Source organism: Cebus imitator, unplaced genomic scaffold (genome assembly GCF_001604975.1).
Source record: "Cebus imitator isolate Cc_AM_T3 unplaced genomic scaffold, Cebus_imitator-1.0 Scaffold287, whole genome shotgun sequence".
NCBI lineage: Eukaryota > Metazoa > Chordata > Mammalia > Primates > Cebidae > Cebus > Cebus imitator.
In genome coordinates this window covers 833,826-845,751 of record NW_016107602.1, presented here as the reverse complement: position 1 = coordinate 845,751, position 11,926 = coordinate 833,826, and the positions used below count along the sequence as shown (strand labels likewise).

Sequence of the window (11,926 nt, the reverse complement as noted above, 5' to 3'; positions counted from 1 at the left end):
AAAAAAAAAAAAAAAAAGAAAAAAATGCAAACAAACAAAAATTCACCATGCATGGTGGTGCATGCCTGTAGTCCCAGGTACTCAGGAGGCTGAGGTAGGAGAATCCCACGAACCCAGAAGGCAGAGGTTGCAGAGATCACTCCACTGCACTCCAGCCTGGGCAACAGAGCAAGATTCTGTCTCAGAAACAAAAAAATTTTCTTTATAAATTACCTAGCCTTGGCTGGGCACAGTGGCTCATACCTGTAATCCCAATACTTTGGGAGGCTGAGGCGGGTGGATCATGAGGTCAAGAGATCAGGACTATCCTGGCCAACATGGTGAAACCCTGTCTCTACTAAAAAATACAAAAATTAGCTGGGCTTGATGGCACGTGCCTGTAGTCCCAGATACTCGGCAGGCTGAGGCAGGAGAATTGCTTGAACCTGGGAGGCAGAGGTTGCAGTGAGCCGAGATCACACCACTGCACTCTAGCCCGGCACCTGGTGACAGGGCGAGAGACCGTCTCAAAAAAAAAAAAATTAGCCTCAGGTATTTCCTTATAGCAACAGAAGAATGGCCGAACACAGCATGTTTTTGAGGCTATTCCTTGTGTGGAGCATATATTAATTTTTATGGCTAAGAAGTATTCCATTGTCTAGATATACTACAATTTGCTTATCCATTTTCCTGTGTGTGGATATTTGGGATAGTTCCACTGGGGCCATTGGTGAAGAAAGCTCTTACATAATTTGTATACAAGCCTTTTTTTTTTTTTTTGAGCCAGAGTCTCACTCTGTCACCCATGCTGGAGTGCAGTGGTGTGATCATGTCTCATTGCAACCTGCACCTCCCAGGTTCAAGCGATTCTCCTTCCTCGGCCTCCCAAGTAGCTGGGACTATAGGTGCCTGCCACCACGCCCAGCTAATTTTTGTATTTTTAGTAGAGACGGGGTTTGTACCAAGTTGGCCGGGCTGGTCTCAAACTCCTGACCTTAGTGTTCTACCTGCCTTAGTTTCCCAAAGTGCTGGGATTCCAGGCATGAGCCACTGCGCCCAGCCTCTACTGACAACTTAATTTCACACTCTTATGGCCTCCAGAATGTGAGAGATTAAATTTCTGTTGTTTTAAGTTATGTTAATCTGTTTTGTGTCGTTATAAAGGAATACCTGAGGCTGGATAATTTATTTAAAAAAAAAAAAAAAAAAAAAAAAAAAAAGAGATAGCCAGCCATGGTGGCTCACACCTGTAATCCCAGCACTTTGGGAGGCCGAGGCAGGTGGATCACCTGAGGTCAGGAGTTTGAGACCAGCCTGGCCAACATAGCAAAACCCCATCTCTACTAAAAGGACAAAAATTAGCCAGGCATGGTGGTGGGCGCCTGTAATCCCAGCTACTTAGGAGGCTGAGGTTGGAGAATCGCTTGAACCCAGGAGGCAGAGGTTGCAATGGGCTGAGACCACATCACTGCATTCCAGCCTGGGAAAAAAGAGCGAGACTCTGTCTCAAAAAAAAAAAAAAAAAAAAAAAAGAGAAAAGTTACTTTGGCTCATGGTTCTACAGACTGTACAGGAAGCAGGGCACTAGCATCTGCTTCTGGTGAGGCCTCAGGAAGTTTCCAGTCATGGCAGAAGGCAAAGAAGGGGGACCAGGTGTATCACATGGTGAGGGAGGGAGCAAGAGGAAGAGAGGGGAGCCCTAGACTCTTTTGGACCAGCTAGCGCTCTCATGAACAAATGAGAGGACTTACTCATTACCTCAGGGAGGGCACCAAGCCATTCATGAGGGATCCATGGCCCACACACCTCCCACTAGGCACCACCTTCAGCACTGGAGATCACATTTCAACATGAGATTAGAAGGGGACAAACGTCCAAATAATATCATAAGCCATTCAGTTTAAATTTACCACCAGTCGACCGGGTGAGGTAGCTCATGCTTGTAATCCCAGCAATTTAGGAGGCCAAGGCAGGAGGAATGCTTGAAGCCAAGCGTCTGAGATCAACCTAGACAACAAAACGAGACCCCCATCTCTACAAATTAAAATTTTTTTAAAATTAGCCAAGCATGGGGCATGAGCCTGTGGTCCCAGCTACTTGGGAGGCTGGGGCAGAAGCGTTACTAGAGCCTAGGAGTTCAAGCTTTGATCACACCATAGCACTCTAGCCTGGGCAACCGAGCAAGATTCTGTCTCTTACAAAAAGAACAACAAAAAAATTATTGCCTGTCATACTTTGTTATGGTAGCCCTAGGAAGCTAATATATCTACCCAGGATTGCAACAATTTCTTCTGTTTTCTTCTAGAAATTTTAGTTTTAGTTCTACATTTAGTCATATGACCCATTTTATGTTTATTTTTGTGTATGGTATAAAAGTCAAGGTCAGCGTTCATTTTCCCTCATACAGATATCCACTTTCGGCACCGTGAGATCAGATCTTGCTTTTTCACAAAGACTTCTTATCTAGTTGGGGACATGTCCTTCTATTGTTTGTTTTATCATATTAGGTTTTGTTAAATGCTGTTTCTGCATCTCTTCAGGTGATGATACAGTTTTTCTCCTTTATTCTGTTAATGTGGTGAATTATATTGATTGACTTTGTAATGTTAAAGTAAGTTTCCACTGGCCATGATGTATTGATGGATTCAGTTTACTAATAATTTGTTAATTTCTGCTTCCATGTTCACAAAGCATGCTGATCTATATTAGTTTTCTTGAAATGTCTCTGGTTTGGTATCAAGGTAAATTCTAGTCCTAGTGAAATGAGTTGGAAGGTACTCTTTTAGTTTGGTATTTTTTCCCTAAATGCTTGATAGAATCCATCAATGAAGACATCCCAGCCTGTATTTTCTTTGAGGGTAGGTTTTAAATACAAAATCAGTTTCTTTATTAGATTTTTTTTTTTTTTTTAAGATGGAGTCTTAATCTGTCACCCAGGCTGCAGTGCAATGGCACAATCTCAGCTCACTGCAACCTCCGCCTCCAGGGTTCAAGCGATTCTCCTGCCTCAGTCTCTGGAGCAGCAGGGCTTGCAGCCCAAGCCACCATTCCCGGCTACTTTTTGTATTTTTAGTAGAGATGGGGTTTCACCATATTGGCAGGGCTGGTCTCAAACTCCTGACCTCAAGTGATCCATTGGCTTCAGCTTCCCAAAGTCCTGGGATTACAGGCATGAGCCACTGTCCCCGGCCAGTTTCTTTGATAGAGATATTTAGGGATCTTTTGGAAGGAGTTTCGGTAGTATCATTCCAGAATGCAAAATGCAAAATATAATGGCTTTTACAAATATATTACAAATCAAAATTGAATTTTGACTTTTTGTATCGTGGCTTTTTAAAGGTATTTTTTCTACTGTAGCTTTTTTTTCCTGATATATAAATAATACATGCTGTTAAAAAAAATTTCAAAGGGGCTGGGTGCAGTGGCTCAGCACTCTGGGAGGCCAAGGCAGGCAGATCACGAGGTCAGGAGTTCGAGACCAGCCTGACCAACATGATGAAACCCCATCTCTACTAAAAATACAAAAAAAATTAGCTGGGTGTGGTGGCACACACCTGTAATCCCAGCTACTCAGGAGGCTGAAGCAGGAGAATCACTTCAACCCGGGAGGCAAAGGCTGCAGTGAGCCAAGATCGCATCACAGCACTCCAGCCTGGGCAACAGAGCGAGACTCCATCTCAAAAAAAAATTCAAAAGAATATAGAGAATAATAAGGAATGGTATTAGTCAGGATAGGCCAAATTCTGTTGACTTAATACAACAAAGGTTTATTTCTTGCTCGTGCTATATACCCATTGTGAATCTCCAGGGGCTTTGCTTCCCATGGTCACTTAAGGATCCAGGTTGAAAGGCTTCACCATCTTGTGAGCAAGACTCCGTCACAAAAAAAAAAAAAAAAAAAAATTCAAAGAATATAGAGAATAATAAGGAATGGTATTAGTCAGGATAGGCCAAATCCTGTTGACCTAATGCAACAAAGGTTTATTTCTTGCTCGTGCTATACACCCATTGTGAATCTCCAGGGGCTTTGCTTCCCACAGTCACTTAAGCACCCAGGTTGAGAGGCTTCACTATCTTGTAATGTATCATACGGATTGTATCAAATACAAACTCTTCAAGGTTTATATTTACCTTTTGGAGGGATAAAGTTTCATTATCCAAGTGGATAGTCAAGTCACAACTGTATGGGTATCAGTAATCAATGAGGTCAGTGTTATCTGGATGTTGCTTTTTTATGTTTTTGTTATTTTATTTTTTGAGACAGAGTCTCACTCTGTTGCTCAGGCTGGAGTGCAGTGGTGCAATCTCAGCTCACTGCAACCTCCCCATCCCGGTTTCAAGCAATTCTCCTGCCTCAGCCTGCTGAGTAGTTGGGATTACAGGCATCTGCCACAATGCCCAGCTAATTTTTGTATTTTTAAGAGAGACAGGTTTTCATCATGTTGACCAGGCTGTTCTTGAACTCCTGGCCTCAGGTGATCCACCTACCGTGGCCTCCCAAAGTGCTGCAATTATAGGCATGAGCCACCACACCTGGTCAGATGTTGCTTTTTCAGAAAGCACTTTCACTTACATACATTGGGTCTTCTACATTTCTGGTTGTGAGTTAAGCCATAACTGTGGCTTACTGGAGAACATGACCTTTGAAGTCAGACTTGAGGTTGAACTTTACCTAGGGAAATGTGCTTATTAACCATAAGCCTGTTTCCTCATGGGGAAAAATTATATGTACCTTTTATGACTGTTGTTAATTAGAAAAACATTATGTAAAACACCTGCTAAGGCTTATCTACCACAGGCTTTCTCCACTTATCAGGTTCACCAAATACAACTGCAGCATGAATTCCACTTTCTACACAACAGTAAGCCAGAGTGTTCATGTTAACTGTGTTTATCTCCCATCCTGTTTAACGCACATGGCTTTCTTCAACTTTTCTCAGATTGAATGAGACTGTGCAACACAACTAACACTTGAAGTTTTTTACTTTTTTTTTTTTTTTTTTTTTCCAACTCTTATGAATGTACAGAGGACTTTCCAGAAGCTACATGATGTGATATTTCAGCTGATTAAATGTGGATGTGTAGAGTGGTGGGAGAAAGTGCAGGAAAAGAAGCAGGCCCTTGGAAAGGAAGGCTTTGCATAGCTTTGCGGGGAGAGTAAGTTGAAGGCAGCTATTCTCTGACCTTGAGTTGAGACAGAGGGCAAGGAGTAGGTACAAGGAAGTGTAGGGGAATTTATCTTAAATACGCTTGTTTACTTTTGTTGCAAACCTTTGATCATTCAAGTGAGCCAGTGACTGCTCCCTGAAAGGGGGAACAATAATGTTAATTATACCCAGATTTTGTTTGCTCCAGGCTTTCAGCATTGTGTCTGTACAGAATAAAACCAAGCAGCTCCAGCTGTTCCAGGCTGCTCTCTTCGGCCACTAGTGCTGGGCAGCCCCCTAGCTGCTCTTACACCGCATACCTGTGTCTGAGTACTCCTTTCATCTGTGTTGGCCAGGGTCTTCAGGACAGACGTATAGATGAGAATTTGGCTGTCTGCTGTTAAGCCAGATACTAAAGCAAGTTGTGAAATGTGAAACAATGCCACTCTGCTCACTAATTTTTTTGTTTGGTAACTTTTCATTGAAATATTGTTATTTACGTTAGTTAACATGCCACAAGGGTCAAAGGATCCTGAAACCAAACACTTGGAGGACTGGTGCTTTATCCTGTGGGTGAAAGCTATAAAGCAAGATTTTCTTAAACAAATGTAGTATATGCATCCATCTCTCCATCTTTGGTGTGTTTTCAATCCAAGTATCCTCTTTCTTCCTTTTGTAAGGAAGATACGAAGAATGTAAGCAGTTAGTTACTGGCTTCAGTCCCACAAAAAGTTAGTTTTTCTAAGCAGTGATCTGGAACCAGTTTAACTGGACTCTGGCTATTAAGATAGCTCTTAATGATGTTTCGTTTTGTTTTCTTTCACATAGAGCTTACTCACATGGCATTTTGGCATAGCAAAATGAAATGCAAGGAACCAAAAATAACATAATTGAAGGCAGTAAACCCGAAATTAAATACAAAGATCATCAGTCCAGGAAGACCTACCGCAGAGTAAGTATGCAAATTGCCAAGAATTAATTGGTTTACAAAGAGGAAAAACAGACTGGGTCAGTGAAAAGAAATCATGGTTTCCCTGAGGCCCTGCTAATACCTCCATTTTCTGGGCCAGATCATAAAGCAAGATACTTTGAAAAGGACTTTCACATTCACTTTTCAGGTTGCATATGAGTTGATTCACAAGTAGTTTAAAGAATCATGCAGGAAAAGGACCAGATCTTAGAAATCTCTGAGTCCCTATATTTACTGTGAACACTTTTCAAAGGGAAATTCGGGTAGCTTATCAACAGATTTCTGTGTTGTCCAGGGAGTTGTTTTAAAAAACAAAATGTTGGAATTTTTAACACTTATGGTGGTTTATGGGGCAATGAGGGTAGAGTATATAAAACTGGTTTCATCTAAGAAAGCTCTGATTCATTTCCATGACCGTGGTATTCTGGAACCATTGTAAATTGGCCAAAGTCTTGTTTTCCAGTTTCTTCCTGTCACTTTTTATTGCCTCAAGTTGCCTATCTTCCCTGGTCTTATTTTTCTTCTAGTTTTATGATTCTCTTACATAATCCATGTTGGACAATGTTTTCTTTCTTCATCTTCTGAAGAGGTTCTTGGTTCATGCCTTGGTGGCTGTAGCTGATTCTCTTCCTCCTCTGTGGACCTTCCTTATCCCTTAGGAGACGCAAGCGTCCTCCTCCCTGCTTTTCTCATCTTCCAGGTGCCCCATCTGTGAGAGTCAATGATGAAATGGAAACTTGGAAATCATCCCTTGGATGTTGCCTACTTAGCTTTTCTTGCGACGGTGTCTCGATCTGGCACGCAGGCTGGAATTCAGTGGCAGGATCTTGGCTCACCACAGCCTCAACCTCCTGGGCTTAGGTGATCCTCCCACCTCTGCCTTCCAAGTAGCTGGAACTACAGGCTCCCACTACCACACCCGACTAATTTTTGTATTTTTTTTGTAGAGACTGGGTTTCACCATGTTGCCCAGGCTGGTCTTGAACTCCTGAGCTCAAGTGATCTACCCACCTTCGCCTCCCAAAGTGCTGGGATTACAGGTATGAGCCATGGCCCCCAGCCTGACTTGACTTTCCTTACTTTAGGAGTTATAAAGGTTAAAGTCATGTGACACATATGATTGTATTGTTTTATCCTAAAGTTACATTTCAGAAAAATGGGTCTTTATAAATATGAATCCACACAATTTCCTCACCCTCATTTTAAACCAATATTAGTTGTTTAAAACTAAGCCTTTTTTGTTTTTGGCACAAGGGAGACTTCTTTTGGTCTTATTCATCTTGGCTTCTTTATTCAGGCAACACCACCTCTAAGACCAATGGCATCTGTCATGTTGGCAGCTACATTTCTGTGCCCTTGTATATCCAATCTGGAATGGAACTTTTTTGGATAGGAACAAGTTAAATGGTAGTATGTTTGAATATAGGAGAAAAAAACTTGAGCGTGGGAAGCACTTGAGTCTTTTACATGAAAATAGATTTTGTATTTTATAATTGCCTTTACACATATACACATTTATTTAAGTAGATTCATTACTTGTATACCTTAATAGGTTAGTAATGGTTCAATCTGTCATCAAAACTGATAGCCCTCTCTCACAGATTTTTTATTTTTATTTTAGGCTCAGGGGTACATGTGCGTATTTGTTATATAGGTAAACTCGTATCATGGTGATTTTTTGCACAGATTATTTTGTCACCCAGGAACTAAGTCTAGTACTCAATAGTGATCTTTTCTGCTCCTCTTCCTCCTCCCACCTACCACCCTCAAGCAGACCTCAGTGTCTGTTGTTCCCTTCTGTGTGTCCATCAGTTGTCATCATTTAGCTCCCACTTATAAGCGAAAACATGCAGTATTTGGTTTTCTGTTCCTGCCGTTAGTTTGCTAAGGATGATGGCCTCCAGTTCCATCCATGTTCCTGTGAAACACGATTGCCTTTTTTATGGCTGCATAGTATTCCGTGGTATATATGTACTACATTTTCTTTATCCAGTCTGTCACTGATGGGCATTTGGATTTATTCCATGTTTTTACTGTTATCACACTGATTTCTTTACCTTCAGACAAAATTAATCATCAGTGATTGGTTTTTAGGCAAATTTAATTTTTTCAGTTTTCAGACTCAATACTCCATTTTTTTCCTTAAAATTTGAGAAACAGTATAATACTACTGTATTGATAACTTCATATGTACCTTTTAGCCTTTTTCTATGTATTTGTTATATGACACATTGCTGCATAATTTTGTAACCTGCATTTCACTTAACGTACTGTAGAAATTTATGACTTTTTTAAACATGTACCAAATACACAAGACTTAAAATTTAACAAGTTGAAGGCAGAGTGAAAACTATGAAAATGAAGTCTTCCTCCTGTCCTGAGAAACAATTTTTAAATGGCTGCATATCATAAAGATTACCATATCCAGGGTGAGTGTCCCTAATCCAAAGATCTGAAATGTTCTAAAATCCAAAACTTTTTGAGCACTGCCATGATGCTCAAATGAAAGTGATTTTGGATTTTTGGATTAGGGATGCATTCAAAATCCAAAATGCTTCTGGTTCCAAGCATTTCTGATAAGGGATACTCAACCTGTGTTTTGTTTCTTTCTTTTTTTAAGATAGGGTCTTGCCCTGTCACGCAGGCTACAGTTCAGTGGCGCAATCACGGCTCCCTGCAGCCTTGACCTACCAGGCTCAAGCAGTCCTCCCACCTCAGCCCTCAAGTGGCTGGAACCACAGGTGTGCATCACCATGCCCAGGTAATTTTTTTTGGGGGTGGGAGCGGGTAGAGGCAGCCCCCTATGTTGCTCAGGCTGGTCTCCAACTCCTGGGCTCAAGCCATCCTCCTGCCTTGGCCTCCCAAAGTGTTGGGATTTCGGGCAAGAGCCACCACACCCAGCCAACCTGTGTTGTTCTGAACCCATCTCCAGTTGTTGACATTTGTGGTTGGGTTTGTTGTCTTGTCATTTTTGAGGTTTTTTTTGTTGTTGTTTGTTGTTATTTATAAATACTGTGATTGAATAGTATTATAAGTTTGGGTCAACTCCGTTTTTTTTTAAGCATGTTTCTTGAATCTCCTTCCTTTCCTGATTTCTGCTTCTCTGACTTCCTTCATCATAATCTCGTTTTCCAGCTTTCAAATGCATTTATCACTGAAGCCTCACCTCCTGTTCCTTTGCCTTTACCTACCGCTTCCTAATGTTCTCATGTCTTCGTCCTCAGCCCCTATTCCTTCCCTGTATCCTCCTGTCTCTCCACATGCCATACCTGAAAGACCATATCCAGAAGATAAACCCTTATCTTTCCTTTACCTATGTTCCCATTATTTTCAGTTGAAACTACCTGTTTTCAGAGCTTCAGGGAAAGATTAATTTGAAGGATTCTGCAACTAAAAAGCTTTGAAATTGTGTTAAGGGGCCCCATAAGCATAGCCTCTAAATGGACAAAAAAGGGAACTGGGGTCATGTTGTCTGGAGTCAGAGTGAGGTGGGGTTAAAAGCTCTCTGTGGTGGTTCTGCATATTGCTACCAAGCTTCTATTTTAAGCATGAGTTTTGGCTGTGGTAGATAAAACCATTTCTCTCCCTGTAAGTTGTTAAAACCTGTACTTAAATATAGAAGTTAGTAATTTATACAGCTAGTGCTCGACTTACGATCACGATTGGTTCCGACAGACTGGTTGTAACACGATTTGGTCGTAAGTTGAGTAGGCTATATGCACGCGGAGATGGTAGTGCTGCCAGAAGCTGGTCTGCACTGTTGTACGCCCAGCTGGGCAACGTTTGCGCTGCCAGACACGGAGCAGTCGTGGCTAGCGATTGTGGTCATAAAGTCGAATGGTCGTAAGTTGCATAGGTCGTAAGTCGATCAATACCTGTATATAACATTTTGGTTTAAAAATCTGAGTTCTAGACCATCTGGGTCTCAAAAAAATGACCAAAGTATACACATTGATTCTTCTTATGTTCTGTATTCTGTAAGTATTATGAGACATATAACTCCTATTCATATATTTAACCACTTGGGGAAATGACTGAATTAGAATTTTTATAATAGTGGTGCCTGCTTTGTAACGTTTCAAAATAGATTACATTTAAGGTTTTCTTTTCACTTTTTTTTTTTTTTTTTTTTTGCAGGTATGGAAAATAAAAGAAGCAGTGTTTTATGTGCATTTCAGCAGGTCTTCTTGAAATTTAACTGAAAATATGACTGCTCTCTTTTCAGAGAACTGCTCTTTTCAGTACCAGTTACATCAAACAAACCAGCCCCTAGATGTTAACTGTCTGCTATTCTTGATCATACTTGGGAAAATATTACTAAATATTCTCACACTAGTAATGAGAAGAAAAAACACCTGTCAAAATTTTATGGAATATTTTTGCATTTCACTAGCATTCGTTGATCTTTTGCTTTTGGTAAACATTTCCATTTTATTGTATTTCAGGGATTTCGTACTTTTAAGCATTAGATTTACTAAATACCACATCTGCCTATTTACTGAAATTATTTCCTTAACTTACGGCTTTTTGCATTATCCAGTTTTCCTGATAGCTTGTATAGATTATTGCCTGAATTTCTCCAAAACAACCAAGTTTTCATTTAAGTGTCAAAAATTGTTTTATTTCTGTACAGTAATTTTAATTTGGATTTCAGTCCTTGCTTATGTTTTGGGAGATCCAGCCATCTACCAAAGCCTGAAGCCACAGAATGCTTATTCTCATCACTGTCCTTTTTATGTCAGCATTCAGAGTTACTGGGTATCATTTTTCATGGTGATGATTTTACTTGTAGCTTTCATAACCTCTTGGGAAGAAGTTACTACTTTGGTACAGGCTGTTAAGATGACTTCCTATATGAATGAAACTATCTTATATTTTCCTTTTTCATCCCACTCCAGTTATACTGTGGGATATAAAAAAATATTCTTATCCAAGCTCATTGTCTGTTTTCTCGGTACCTGGTTACCATTTGTACTACTTCAGGTAATCATTCTTTTATTTAAAGCACAGATTCCTGCATATATTGAGATGAATATTCCCTGGTTGTACTTTGTCAATAGTTTTCTCATTGCTACAGTGTATTGGTTTAATTGTCACAAACTTAATTTAAGAGACATTGAGTTACCTTTGGATCCATTTGTCAACTGGAAGTGCTGCTTCATTCCACTTACAATTCCTAATATTGAGCAAACTGAAAAACCTCTATCAATAGTGACTTGTTAATATTATGAAGTAAAAGTTACAACTATAATAAGGTCATAATTTTACAAACAAAGAATTCAGGACATATTAAAAAATAAACTGAACCAAAGCTTTGCCCCTTAACTTTGATACCTTTTCAGAATGTGTCTTTTGGGGCTATGATACTACTTATTAAATAGTGTTTCATTTTAAAAACAAAAGAATTCCAAGAAGTTTTTATACTTATTAAGGGACACTATATTAATTTGTTATTAACACGAAAAGTGAAATGAGTTAACATTTGGCCATACTGATGTGTTACCCCAAAAAAACTACCGGATGTAAATCTGAGATTTCACTGACCACTTTAAGGTATCAACCTAAATAAACGTTTTTATTAAATGTTCAAATGACAGCAAGAAAATAAAAACTGTTCTTAAAATGATATGGTATAAAGTTCAATGTAAGAGGAAGATTAGCTCATTTTAAATTTACCTAATTTTAAAAAGTAGATCTCTGTTCTTAATGCAAGTGTTCCTGGAAGAAGAGAGTTTTGGTTGCTCACCTTACGGAATTGGGAGTAGTGGCTAGGTCTCTTTCCATGACTCAGCAGATTCATTTTCATATTATAACTCATGTATCACATACT

At 39.9% G+C, this 11,926-nt stretch overlaps 2 protein-coding genes across 2 annotated transcripts in view; both read left to right on the top strand.

Annotated features, from left to right (window-relative positions):
• LOC119467421 overlaps positions 1-7,009 on the top strand; it is a 38,282-nt gene extending 31,273 nt beyond the window's left edge. The window contains exon 4 of the mRNA XM_037729043.1: positions 5,955-7,009. Within this exon, the coding sequence (XP_037584971.1) occupies positions 5,955-5,990 (36 nt within the window). The 3' untranslated portion in view covers positions 5,991-7,009. The remainder of the gene's footprint in view (positions 1-5,954) is intronic.
• A 1,813-nt stretch (positions 7,010-8,822) lies between these two features.
• On the top strand, positions 8,823-11,722 carry GPR160 (G protein-coupled receptor 160). Its single transcript, XM_017501974.2, has 2 exons — positions 8,823-8,857; positions 10,234-11,722. The coding sequence occupies exon 2, from the start codon at positions 10,303-10,305 to the stop codon at positions 11,317-11,319; it is 1,017 nt and encodes a 338-aa protein (XP_017357463.1). The 5' UTR covers positions 8,823-8,857; positions 10,234-10,302; the 3' UTR covers positions 11,320-11,722.
• Positions 11,723-11,926: the final 204 nt, after the last annotated feature.

What these genes read in the sequence shown, in the direction of transcription:
- GPR160 (XM_017501974.2), top strand. Translation starts at nt 10,303, where the DNA reads ATGACTGCTCTCTTTTCAGAGAACTGCTCTTTTCAGTACCAGTTACAT.